We start from the raw sequence: 12,278 nt of genomic DNA on the forward strand, positions 1-12,278 counted from the left end.
ATCAAATAACACGAACCATAAATATTGCCCAAATCCAATCACAAGCTGCAGACAGCTTCAAGATTCAGTTGAAGTTTTAAAATTGTATTCAAATAAATTTGGAATGTGGCACCGAAGGACCAAAAACCATATGCAACAAACCAAATACAGTTGGATAATTCAATAACATTTTGAGCTGCGTGTATTAAACACATTATCAATACAAATACAGTATTCCGCCAAGTACATTGGAGACGTGGAGATGTCTGCGCTTCCATATATAATTGTTGGCATAAAAAACATGCAATTCATCACATGTATTGGAAACTATGGCGAAAATCAAGAGTGCAGAGAGGGAGAGAAAAATATGGACCAACAAAGTTAGCAACTTTATTTTCTTTTTGCCAAACCTAAGCTGCTGTGACAATATAGCATGCAAATAATTCTTAACCCCTGGTTTGCCATTTGTTATTCAGAAAGAGAAATTAATCACAGATTAACATGCCTTCGAACCACAGAAGTACACTAATTTAACCTTGTTGACAACAGAAACTTCCCGATTTCTCAGGATGAACTAAAGAACAATACAATTGACATGGAATAATCCCAGTCAACATCAGGTCAGTTGAACCTAAAGTGACAGAAAATCAGCTGTTATGCAGAGGCAGTAAACAATGAAATGAATTAGACTCCTAATGCGAACTAATTCCACAATCAATGCAATTTGATGCAATTATTTGATTAGCATCCCCTTCAAATCGCCGTCAGAGAAGAAACCTGTACTTGTACATAAGCAGTTAGAAGTTATGTACTGTTCTTCTTTTTCTTATCGCTGGAATGACCAGTCTTCCTCTTGTGACGACTGAAATCCGATACAAACCGAAATGTCTGAGTGCAGCCAGGTTCTGTGCATGCATATGGTCGCACCCCTGTATGCACCCTCATGTGCTCTGTCCTCGCCCATGGCCACTTGAATGTCTTCTTGCAGCCCGTGAATGAACACATGAGCGGCCTATCATCCAGGTGCACTTTGCGGTGCTGAAGCAAATATTTATGGCAGAAGAACTTCTTCTTGCATCCTTTTACAGGACAAATGTCTCGCTTATGTAACGCCAAGTCCTGCTGGGTGCTGAAGCTCATATCACACCCTTCTATATCACAAGTAAACTTTGCTCCTTTATCTCCATTGCGCAAACCATCACTTGCTGGACGTTTACTGGTTTTTTTCTTACCACTTTGCATATTGGATTTCACTTTCACATCATCAGCCTTTTCTTTTGGAATTTCTTCCCAGTCATCTATTGTGGCTTTGTCTCTATAGCACAATGCTGTGTCACAAGAAAATTTGGCTTCATTATCTCCATTGTCCAAACCATCACTTATCTGGCATTTGCTGGCCTTTTTCTTACCACTATGCATTTTGCCTCTAGATTTTACTCTCACATCATCTGTTTTCTGTTTTGGAACTTCATCCCAGCTTTCTTGTGTGGCTTCATATCCATTATCTTCATGAAGCAAATCCACATTGTCCAAACCATCACTTGTCTGGCATTTGCTGGCCTTTTTCTTACCACTATGCATTTTGCCTCTAGATTTTACTTTCACATCATCTGTTTTCTGTTTTGGAATTTCATCCCAGCTTTCTTGTGTAGCTTCATCTCCATTACCTTCATGAAGCAAATTCACATTGTTATCTTCGTTGTGATTTCCTTGAAACTGCTGATTTGTCTTATCATTCTTGTGCTTCTTTGTACTTACTTTCTTGCCCATCTTTTGCAATTTCTTTTCTACATTTGATAAATCATCATTTGCCTTGCACTTGCCAGATTTTTTCTTACTACGTTGCAGTTGAGCACCAGATTTCACTTCTACAATATCAAGCCCTTGTGGCGGAGTGTTATCCCAGTCTAAACCAAGCTTGTAATCAATATCATCATGGTAATTGTGTCGCTCATAAAAGTTGTTGTTTCTTTTATCATCTTTTCGTCTTTTAGCACTTGATTTCTTGTTGATCTTTTGTGATTCATATTGTTGATGTTGCTGAGTGTTCTGTGCATCCACACTTTCACTTTCATCTCCATCTTCATGTTTCTCATGATCATCACAATTTCTAGGCTGGTCAAAAGTAGCTACATCAGAAGTAGTGTATCTCTTCTTTTTGGCCCTAGATTTCTCAACAGAATCCAACTCTTTTCTTCTGGATATTCTTTTAGATAGGCTTCGGTTGATCAGGCTGGTGGATCTTGTTGATGATTCTTCTTGTATTCTGTCATAGGAACTAACAGGGACCATCGCTTTGCTGCAAACCATGTCAAGATCCTCTTCTTCTCGCTCACAAGCCAAAAGGGGGTGAACTTGGTTTGACATCCAAACTTTTCCGCACCACGATCCAGCCACCTTTTTCTTTGTAGTGCGCAATCGCTGTCGTTCCTCATCTCCGTCTGGATTTTCCTGGGCAAATGCCTTATAAATGATGGAATTGTATGGTACTTGCTTGCTGTAAAGTGGAGATTTGCTCTGTTTGGCACTGTAATATATGTTGATACCCATTTTTACTGCCCAGTCACTGCTTGTAGGTTCAGCATCTTCATCATGCAGAGCCATTCGAATTCTTCCAATGTCTTCATCTGTTGCTTTTTTGAAAGTGATATCTTTCCAAGCATGCTTCATACCAAGTTCTTCTGCTATAACTTTTGCTGCCGACTCTGCTCTAGGGTATTCTGCAAATGCATTGTGAATTAGCAATGAAGGAATTCCATGTTGTAAAAGATTGCAGGATTAAGACATCCCTCGAAAACCACTACTGTCCACTCTAATAAGGCATTAACAGCGATAACTCAAAGAATGCGAACATCAATTTTATATGTAACCCATATTCCCACAAACAAAGATAAATGTGACTATTACCCCCCCCCCCCCCCCCAAAAAAAAAAAAAGGACGTAGACCTTCAACAATATTACAATACGGAAATATCAGAATGATAAAAAAATAGGAAATCAGTCATCACAAATAGTTCATATTGTTCAGGTTTGTTGATAATAATATTAACACCATATATTAATAACATCAATATTTCATCATTGTCACAATCATTAAACCTGTATGCCACCAACCAGTTTAACAAGTAAACATACTAAGAGAAATATTAAAGGATAAATATGAAAGGAAATGCCCAAGGAACTTCACGAAAACTAGAGAAGAGTCGAAATACCTGGATGGCACAAAAGCATGATATTAGCGCCACCAATTTGTTGAAGTTGTGTCCAAGTCTCCAAAGCATGTTCTAGACAAAACACATGCATTCTGCAAGAATCTTTGCTGTACTTCAGCAAAGTCAAGGCATCTGGTTCCATTGCACCTTTAGCTCTGCTAAAACTAGTATTTAAAGAGGTTTTTGCACCTGACGCATTTGGATCATCATCCAAATCAACATACGCAGACCACTGCTCATTGGCAATTAGTGACTCTCCAAGGTCTGCAGGACGGGTCATATCTGTTCCTATACTAGCCTGAGTCATAGCAATACTCCTATTGTCTACTGGTTTCAACAGAGATAGTGTTGCTGTGGGATCACATTCCTCTTCAGACAAGTGCAAATTTGTATTTTGATGCTGAATTGATGTTCCTGAAGACTGAATATTTGTGACTACATTTTCTGCACCATTGTTTGCAGTAATGTTTGCTATTTCATTGGGCGTTTCTGCTTCTTCATCAGAATCTGATGAGTCATAAGCAGAAGCCAAAAGCCCAAGAGCAGAAGTGCCTCCATGGGTGCTGCTGGTGTACAGCTGTCTACACCGATCAGAAACGTGGGCTGAACTCACATTGGGTATCGTACAATCATCTGTTTCAGAAGAATGTCCTGTTGAAAAAGACATTATATTTACACCGTGGCATCCAAAGTACACAGAAAAAATGACTTCAGCACAATAACGTTTCTCATGAGCATTGCAATCTGATGACATTCGGTCAAAGAAGGTATAAAGACATCTCTAAAAAATATTAAAGAAACACCATTGCAATCTATTGAGTAAGCATCCGAGAAAAGTGATTACAACTAAATTAAATTAATTAAAAGATAAAAAATTGGAAACAAGTAATACAATTCTCTAAACCATTCACCCTACAATTCATTCCTGAAAAGAAAATCATATGGATAATGAGGTGTAACAAAAATATATATCAACCAAACACTTTTTAAGTTGGACCAACAATATTTTATGAATATTAAGATCAGACATGAAAATGATATTCGTATCTGGTATGTTTGTCTAAGAAACTAATTTAAAAAACTCGGCCGGGTGGGGAAAGACCGCCCCACCGGTATTAACTTAAGAAGAAGCCTCGGCTTCCCCGACCGAGAAAATCCCCGAACTCTGGCCCCGTCCTGACACTGGGAGACGTAACCCCTGGGAACTGTGCCTGGGCCATGTAAGGGTCCTCAGGCCGACCTGGGCCGTCTCACAACCAGTGCTTTGGCACACGGGGCCAGCGAGGGGATTTTTTTACCCTCAGCCTGAAATTCGCTCCCACGAGAAGTCGAACTCAGGACCTGAGGGGTGCCGCTGGAGTGACTAACCAACTGGGCTAGCATCCTTTGGCTCTAAGAAACTAATTTAACAATGCAATATCTTATTGGGTTTTGCGAATACATGGAGCTGATTGTCAATGTTATTTTGACAACAGTTTCAATGTCAAAAAAATGACTGCAAATTCTAAGTTGTTACGCAGGGGTTATCGAACTAGAAAAATTGGCAGATCTATCTCCTTTCATAATGCAGAAGTGCATGACAGCAATAGCAATTGATGTACGAAAGTTCTGTTTTTACATACCATTTGACTAGAAGAATAAGACAGGTGATATATACCGGATCAAAAAGTCTATCACTATTCAAAACCAATATGCGAAGCAGGGAAGGATGGATAATGATATAAGGTAAAAGGGATATGTTGAGAACAGGGTATTAATAGTATGAGTAAGATCCAAGGCTCCCTAACCTTGTGGAGGAACGATCGTTATCCAATTTGAGGTATCATCTGATTTTATAATTTCTCCATGTTTCGCACTTGATGACATGCACTCCTGAGAAATGACATGGACTGCTGCTTCTTTAGGTTGAATGATGGCTACACATGCATAGCTTAATATGCCACATTGAACACATGGCAGCCGCCCTTGATCTAAGAGCCCACCTCCTTGATGTGATCTACCTTTTTCAATCACTCCACTCTGAACCTCCGGATTTAATAAGAAAGCACTACTATTAACTGTTCCAAATTTCGTTTCATAGAGCTTTCTTCCATTACACAAAGAGGATGTGGTTGCACTAGCAAACATATCTTCATCTTTTTTCTGGCTATTACTACAGGGACCAGCAATGAACGCTTGCTTAACAGTGACTTCAGGTACCATCATTGTAGGAATGGATGGAAGGGGAAATTCAATCTCCGGGATAATTACACATGAACTCTTATCAAGAAGGATGCTAAGAAAATTGTTGTTTTCGATCACACTTCCAACAAATGTTTCTTTGATCATTATTTCACTTTCGTTCTTCTTCTTGTCCCTTAGACGAGAGCTTCTTGGCACATCATTAGAATTCTTAAGCTCCCTATAAAAGGCAAATTTCATTTCAAAATAAATTCATCTCCGCTAACATGATAACTCTGGGAATTACAAAAACAAATTTGCTATTTGATATCCAGTTTTTAGAGGCTGTGCTGAAACTGATGAGTTTGTTTTAAATAGATTAAATTAAAATGCATACATCCTGAATTATGAAGTCCGAAAAATGTCTAGTTGCTTTTGAGTTACTATGCAAAATATATAAAGAGGATGTCATCCTCCACAGTGTTCTTATACAGCCAAAAGGTTTTATAACAACAACAATTGAGATCATATTTATTGCAGGCACACCTTGGACGTAATGATAGTGCTAACTCGTAAAGCAGCTGATAATGAGACACCAGTGGGCCACAATTAGTGGAAGCCCTCCTGACCGCAGCTTCCTTAGCTACTTGCAACCAGTGAGGTGTTGCAATATTTGTTGCTTCTCCACAATTAAATCCTGTGCAGCATGGATAATCAAATAAATTCATTGTTGCTTACAGAGTGATCTTTAACTCCAAACCAAGAATTACGACTCCTAACTGTTCGGAAGAACAAACATGAAATGGAAAATTATTAAACTAAATAGTTATCTGCTAGTTTGAATGGATGACATCAACTTGCAGAAATGAAATAGTACAACTTAGCAATGAGCCCTATCACATTCTTTTAAACAATTTAGAGAGATTACCAATTAGAACTGATGTATCATGCACAAAAATGAGTGTTTTCCGTTAGACACTGAAACTACCATTTTACACTATAACTAAGAATAAAAAGCTATTCAAATGAGATCTGGTAGTTTTAATGGATGACATCAACTTGCAGAAATAAAATAGTACACCTTAGCAATGAGCCTTTTCACATTCCGTTCAAGAATATAGAGTGATTCTCTTCTGTAAAATCGATGTACCATGTGCAAATGTGAGTGATTTAAGTTAGAAAATGAAACTATTATTTTCCACTATAATTAACAAAAAACACCCATGAACACATCATATCATAGACCTTGAATTGCATGGACAGCAATTTACTACTTAGGGTAACTGAAAATTGCAACTCTTCCTCACAGTAGTCACTGAAAGGACTGGATTACACTGACCATACAGGAGCAAACAGATAGCTAGTCCAAGGAAGATCATAATAACCCAATAAGTGCATTATATGAATATGATATGTTAGATAGCATACCATGGCTAAAACCGGAATGATAAGCTCCAGGGAATGTGATAATAAATTCACCAGGGTTTTGTACCAATCTGCTTTGGAGAATTATCTATCAATCATTATACCCAATACTCAAAAAATGGCCAGGAATGATAGCCACAAAAAATAATGTTAAGAAATATAGTAACACCTGCAGCAAGGAACTCCAGCAGAAAGAAGCACTTCAGGAGACAAGACAGTTGTCTTCTCATTTAGTGTTTGAAAGGCCACTGCACCGAGATAAATAAGCCATCAGATTTTTTTTTCTCTTTTGAGTTAAAAGAAATGGAACATTCATAATAAAAGTAATACTTAGTCTATTACTTTCGAACAGCCTAATCATTAGTTCAGTCAAACATCAAGTTTAAAAAACCAAATCATGTGAAGAAAGAACTAAGAATACAACCTTCAAGAATGCTTATGATCAACAATGCTCCTTCAAAAAGGAAAGCCCACCACACAATCTCAAGAAGAAATAGAAGTCCTACGATCAATTAACATACAGAAAAACCTAAAACTGTGCATCTTTCTGTCTGAATCAAAATGCCCCAGCCAAAGTAAATAGTTTTTTTTATGTCAAACAGAAAAGAAAAATGCCCATAAGTTCTTAAACATGTTCGATTGCCTCATTTCACTTTCTAAAATTTCAGTATCAGTTTGGTAGGGTGCCACTTAGTTTCATCTGTCAGTTAAGGACATGAAAGAATGTCGTGGCAAGAGCCTAGGTGATGGAATTAGTTGTAAATCCTAGGTTAGCTAACGGAGGGAAGAGAGTCAACACCATGCTTGAAGGCAATTAGGGCATTAGAAAGCGGGATTAACTATGCAACAACAACAACAAAGTCGGTCGGTCCCAAGCAAGATGAGGTAGGCTCAATACCCAACATGAATGAGCAACAAGATAGGAAAAAGAAGCCATACAAAAAGTAAAAAGGCATGAATAATCATAACAATCTTAGGGGATATGAAGCCTGGTTCACAATTTAGGCACATGGATAGCCGTTTTCCACACGCTTCTATCCAGGAACAATTCTCTGGGTGTATTCCAGTCTTTAAGTCCCTTTTTACCACCTCCTCCCAAGTCAGGTTCAGTTGACCCTGCCTCTCTTACATTATTGCTGCCCCCTAAGATCCTGCTATGCACCAGTTTATGATTTAGCACATGGATAGCTGATTTCCATGGGCTTCTATACATGGATAATTCTCTGCTTGCCTTCCACCCTTTCAAGTCCCTTTTCTACCACCACCTCCCATGTCAGGTTCAGTTGACCCTTTACATATTAAAAAAAACTCAACCGAGGGTAGAGACGTCCCCCTGATTTTTATCTTAAGAAGCTTGTGCCTGCCTCTCATTATATTATTGTCATCCCTTAGTATCCTCTCATTATATTATTGTCATCCCTTAGTATCCCGCTACGCACCATTGCCTCTAGAGATCTCCATTGGATATGTCCAAACCATCTCAACCAATGCTTTTGTTAAATCTTTCTTCAATTGGCGCTACCGCTACTCCTACTACTCTAGAATGTGTATCGTCATTTTGAATTCAGTCCACAAATCCAACATAACATGCATTTACGTTAAACATGTCACCCTTTAGTAGGCTAACATTCTGCATGATACAATGTTGGAAGTCAAATCATCCTTCTATAGAACTTACTGTATCGCTTCTATGACACCTTCTCGTTACTGAGAATGCCAAATGTTTGGCGCCACATCATCGACCCCGTTCTAATTCTATGGACAACATCTTCAACCGATATCATCTCTGTAAAGGCATCCTTCTTGCACTACCTGATCTTCGAAAGTAACATCTCCTTCCTCGTGTCTAGTAGCTCTGAAGTCGCACCCACAGTCACACATACTCAGTGTAGTTCTACTAAGTCTAAATCATTTCGATTCTAGAGTCCTAAACAACACCTCCAATCCCTATTTACAAAGACTAATTCAGTTTTCCTTGAATATGCAATTTGTAGCTTTTTTACAGGGCTAGGTTGCCTTAAAACCAACAGATTGGAACTTTACCCGTCGTAACAAGTCAACCTAAACAAACTGAATGTCACAGATAAGATCCTGAGTACACCTCAAGATCTACGTTTAAATGCCAAATCAAATTGACAGACCAAAACTTGAGTGCTGCTATTGTCTTATATTACAGTAACTGCAGTCAGTAATTGCTGTGCAACAGCTGCTGCCCAAACCCCTGCCCACAAAACAGTTAGATGTTTAGGTAAGTAAACACCACAGAAACAAAGTTCAGGAATTTCATCATGATATATCATGCTGATTTGTACCACTTAACCGATCCAGTTTTTCCTTTTGAATTTCAAACATTCCTATTATAGCACAGTGGTACCCTGAACAAAAGTTGACCTTTGACTTTGCCATATAAAAGAGAAAAGCCAAAAGTTCATAAGTTTCCTCCAGCCATATATTTCATACTAAAGGGCACTGATGTCTGCTTGGTTTACATGCCATTGTGATGACAAAATGTGACATTTGGAGCAGAGGTCCAGACATGCTAAGTGACAGTTAACCTTCTTCTAAGTTCCCTTTTTTGCACATTGCTATTACTCTACAGAAACTGCACTTTGCTGTTGAATTAGAAACTGAAACAATATTTTCAGACTAGTCATGAACTCCTGCACATCAAAGCAAGAAACCAAAGCATTGCAAAAGTATAGAGGAACAGGACACTAATTGGCACACATCTTTGTACATGCAGTATGCTCTGACATAAGATTCACTCAAGTCATTCTAATGTAAAGGTCAGTTATGTAAACAAACTGTGTTTACTTCTCCTGTGAAAATAACCCTCCCTAAAACCTCTTACATGCTGCTCCAGTCTCCCCATCCATACCCCAAACTCTTCTCTGCTATGAACCTTTTCCTGGCATCCCTGGCTCCATGCTATCAGCTATGATACGCGGATACTTTGCAAAACTCACGTACCGGTATCGGATACCGTATCGGATACCCGTACTCCACGGATACTCCCGGATATGTATCCCGTAAGTATCGGACTATTTAGGTATTTTCAAATAATAAAAATAAATCGGATACTCATGGGATACCTGTGGATACCTGTCTGATACCTTCAAACCCTAACAACACCACTCAATCACTTCATATAAAGGTCATCCGTTCAGCCGTGCCACCCTCATATCCCCACTCGCGCAGCCGCAGGCCCGCAGCAGCCTCGCACGGCTCGCGCGGCCCGCGCGGCCGCTAGAGAGAGAGAGAGTATGAGCCGCAGCCTCCGTAGAGGGAGAGGAGGAGCCGCAGCCGCCAGAGTTGGCTGCTACAGAGAGAGTGAGAGAGAGTGCCGGAGGTTGGGGAAGAAGACGACCGACATCCATTCGTGGAACAGACGAACAAATAAGAGAAGGTTGGTTCTTTTTTCCTTTGCCCCTTCCCTTTTCTAATAATTATAGAACATATGAATATATGAGTTTATGACGTATTATAGTCCCTGGAATTTCTATTTTCTCACATTCTAGTTCCTGAAACTTTTATTTATTTTTATTTTTTATATATATTGGCGTATCCCCGTATCCTTGTTTTTGGAAAAATGGTGTATCGGAGTATCCCCGTATCGCGTACTGGTATCCGTATCCGCATATCCGGGCAACATAGGCTATCAGGAGGTAGTGTCCTATGCTGATTAAGTTTGCCATAGCTCAATTCAGTTTTCAATTTTCAACTTCAATCAGTTCTCCAAACACAACCTCCAGTACCCAAAATAGCTTATTCATTGATCCCTACCAAAGGGCATTGATTTCCTCGTGCATTGCCAAAGGGCACTGGTTTCTGAATTTACATGGTACTGGAATAAAATGCCTCATTCGGAGTCACTGACACCATTTCAGTTTTTTCCCTTTCGAAGAAACCTGTTTTGGCACAGTGCTGTAATATTGGACGTGCAGTCATATGGACAACGGTATCATGGAGAAAAAAGTTTTGACTTTGCCAGTAAGAAGAAAGCAGAAAAGACTCGTGTGGAAATGCTACGCATCTATGCAAGAAACCAAAAGCAATAGTAAAAGGGGCAAAAGAGGGGGGCACACGCACTGATGGCGTTGAGTTCGTCGGCGTAGCCGTGCACGCGGACGGCGTCCTCGAAGGCGAGCATGGCGTCGCGGGGCACGCCGTACCAGGTCTTGGGCTTGCCGAAGTGGAGGTAGTTGAGGCTGTGCAGCTCGTGGTCCTCCACGTGCCAGGCGAACCAGCTGTAGAGCATCGCCACGTACAGCATCGGCGTTGTCACGCCGGCCACGTCCCGTCCCATCGCCCGCAGCAGCGAGCCCCGCGCGCGGGGGGCCAGCCGCATGTTCCACTCCGTCTCCCCGACGTCCCTTGCCGCCAGGGACGCATTGCCGCCGCCGCCGCCCTCCAGGTCCAGCTCTAGCTCCTCCGGCGCCGCGAATCCGGAGCCCGGCATGTCGTTGCCGTACTCGACGTTGAACGGCCTAGCGGCGCAGGCGCCCCAGAAAAGCGCCTCCAGCTGGAGCTGCGACGCGTGCTTGGGCGGCACCGCGTGCCTTGGGAGGTCGATGTCGCGTGCCTTGGCGCGGAAGGCCTCCAGCGTGTAGCGCTCGCCGCTCTCCCAGACGCGGCGACTCGCGGGGCGGCGATTCTTGGTGGAAAAACCCACCTGCTGGAGCCGCGTCGGGAAGGTAGGCGCGGGGGCCGCGCCGTCGATGCCGCTGCCGGCGGCCGCATTGGCGGCGAAGGAGGCCCTGAGGCGCTCGACCGTGGCCTCCCGCGGCGGCGCCGCGAGCGGGGGCACGATCTTGCAGATGCCGTAGCGGGAGGCCTCAGCCTCGATCTTGAGGATGTAGGCGATGGGGTCCGCGAACTCGGCGGCGGTGGGGCGGTACTCCGGCGCCACGGGCAGGTTGCGCAGCCACTCCGGCGTCTCCACCGCCGGCGGCGACATGGCAGCGGCGGCGGGGAGCACGAAGGGGTCAGGAGGGCCTTCCTCAGGCGAGGACTCGCATTTGGGAGGGGTGATTTGGGGAATTGGCTCTCGCTGACTGCTGCTTCGAGCTTGCTGCAGCGGCTGCTGCCCTGTTGCTGCTGCCGCTGCTGCTTTGGGGGTAGCGAGGAGAGAGAGAAAGGGGAGACTGACGGAGGAGAGAGAGAGACAGGGGAAGAAGACGAGAGGGTGGGGATTTTGTTGTTTTTTTCTTTTGGAATTTGGAAGGGGTAGAAATGAAATTTCTCTTTTTAGCCCATGTTTAGATTGTTTTACCAAAAAATTTTGAAAAGAAATTTTGCTAATTTAAAGTACTAAATAAAATCTATTTATAAAACCTTTTGCACGGATGGGTTGTAAATCGCGAGACGGATCTAATGAGGCTTGCGAATTATGGATTAAGTAGGCTCATTAGATTCATCTCGCGATTTACAATACATCCGTGTAAAAAGTTTTATAAATATATTTTATTTAATATTTTATGCATGTGTCCAAACATTCGATGT

General features: G+C 41.7%; 1 protein-coding gene across 1 annotated transcript; it reads right to left on the reverse strand.

Annotated features, from left to right (window-relative positions):
* Window positions 1–413: 413 nt before the first annotated feature.
* Window positions 414–11,936, reverse strand: LOC120666018 (lysine-specific demethylase JMJ705-like). Its single transcript, XM_039945790.1, has 7 exons — window positions 10,866–11,936; window positions 6,946–7,024; window positions 6,780–6,847; window positions 5,898–6,048; window positions 4,979–5,592; window positions 3,192–3,842; window positions 414–2,699 (listed from the first exon to the last, which is right to left on the reverse strand). Exons 1-7 carry the CDS (start codon window positions 11,731–11,733, stop codon window positions 784–786), a joined length of 4,347 nt encoding a protein of 1,448 aa, XP_039801724.1. The 5' UTR covers window positions 11,734–11,936; the 3' UTR covers window positions 414–783.
* Window positions 11,937–12,278: the final 342 nt, after the last annotated feature.

This window comes from Panicum virgatum, chromosome 3N, assembly GCF_016808335.1.
Source record: "Panicum virgatum strain AP13 chromosome 3N, P.virgatum_v5, whole genome shotgun sequence".
Lineage (NCBI taxonomy): Eukaryota > Viridiplantae > Streptophyta > Magnoliopsida > Poales > Poaceae > Panicum > Panicum virgatum.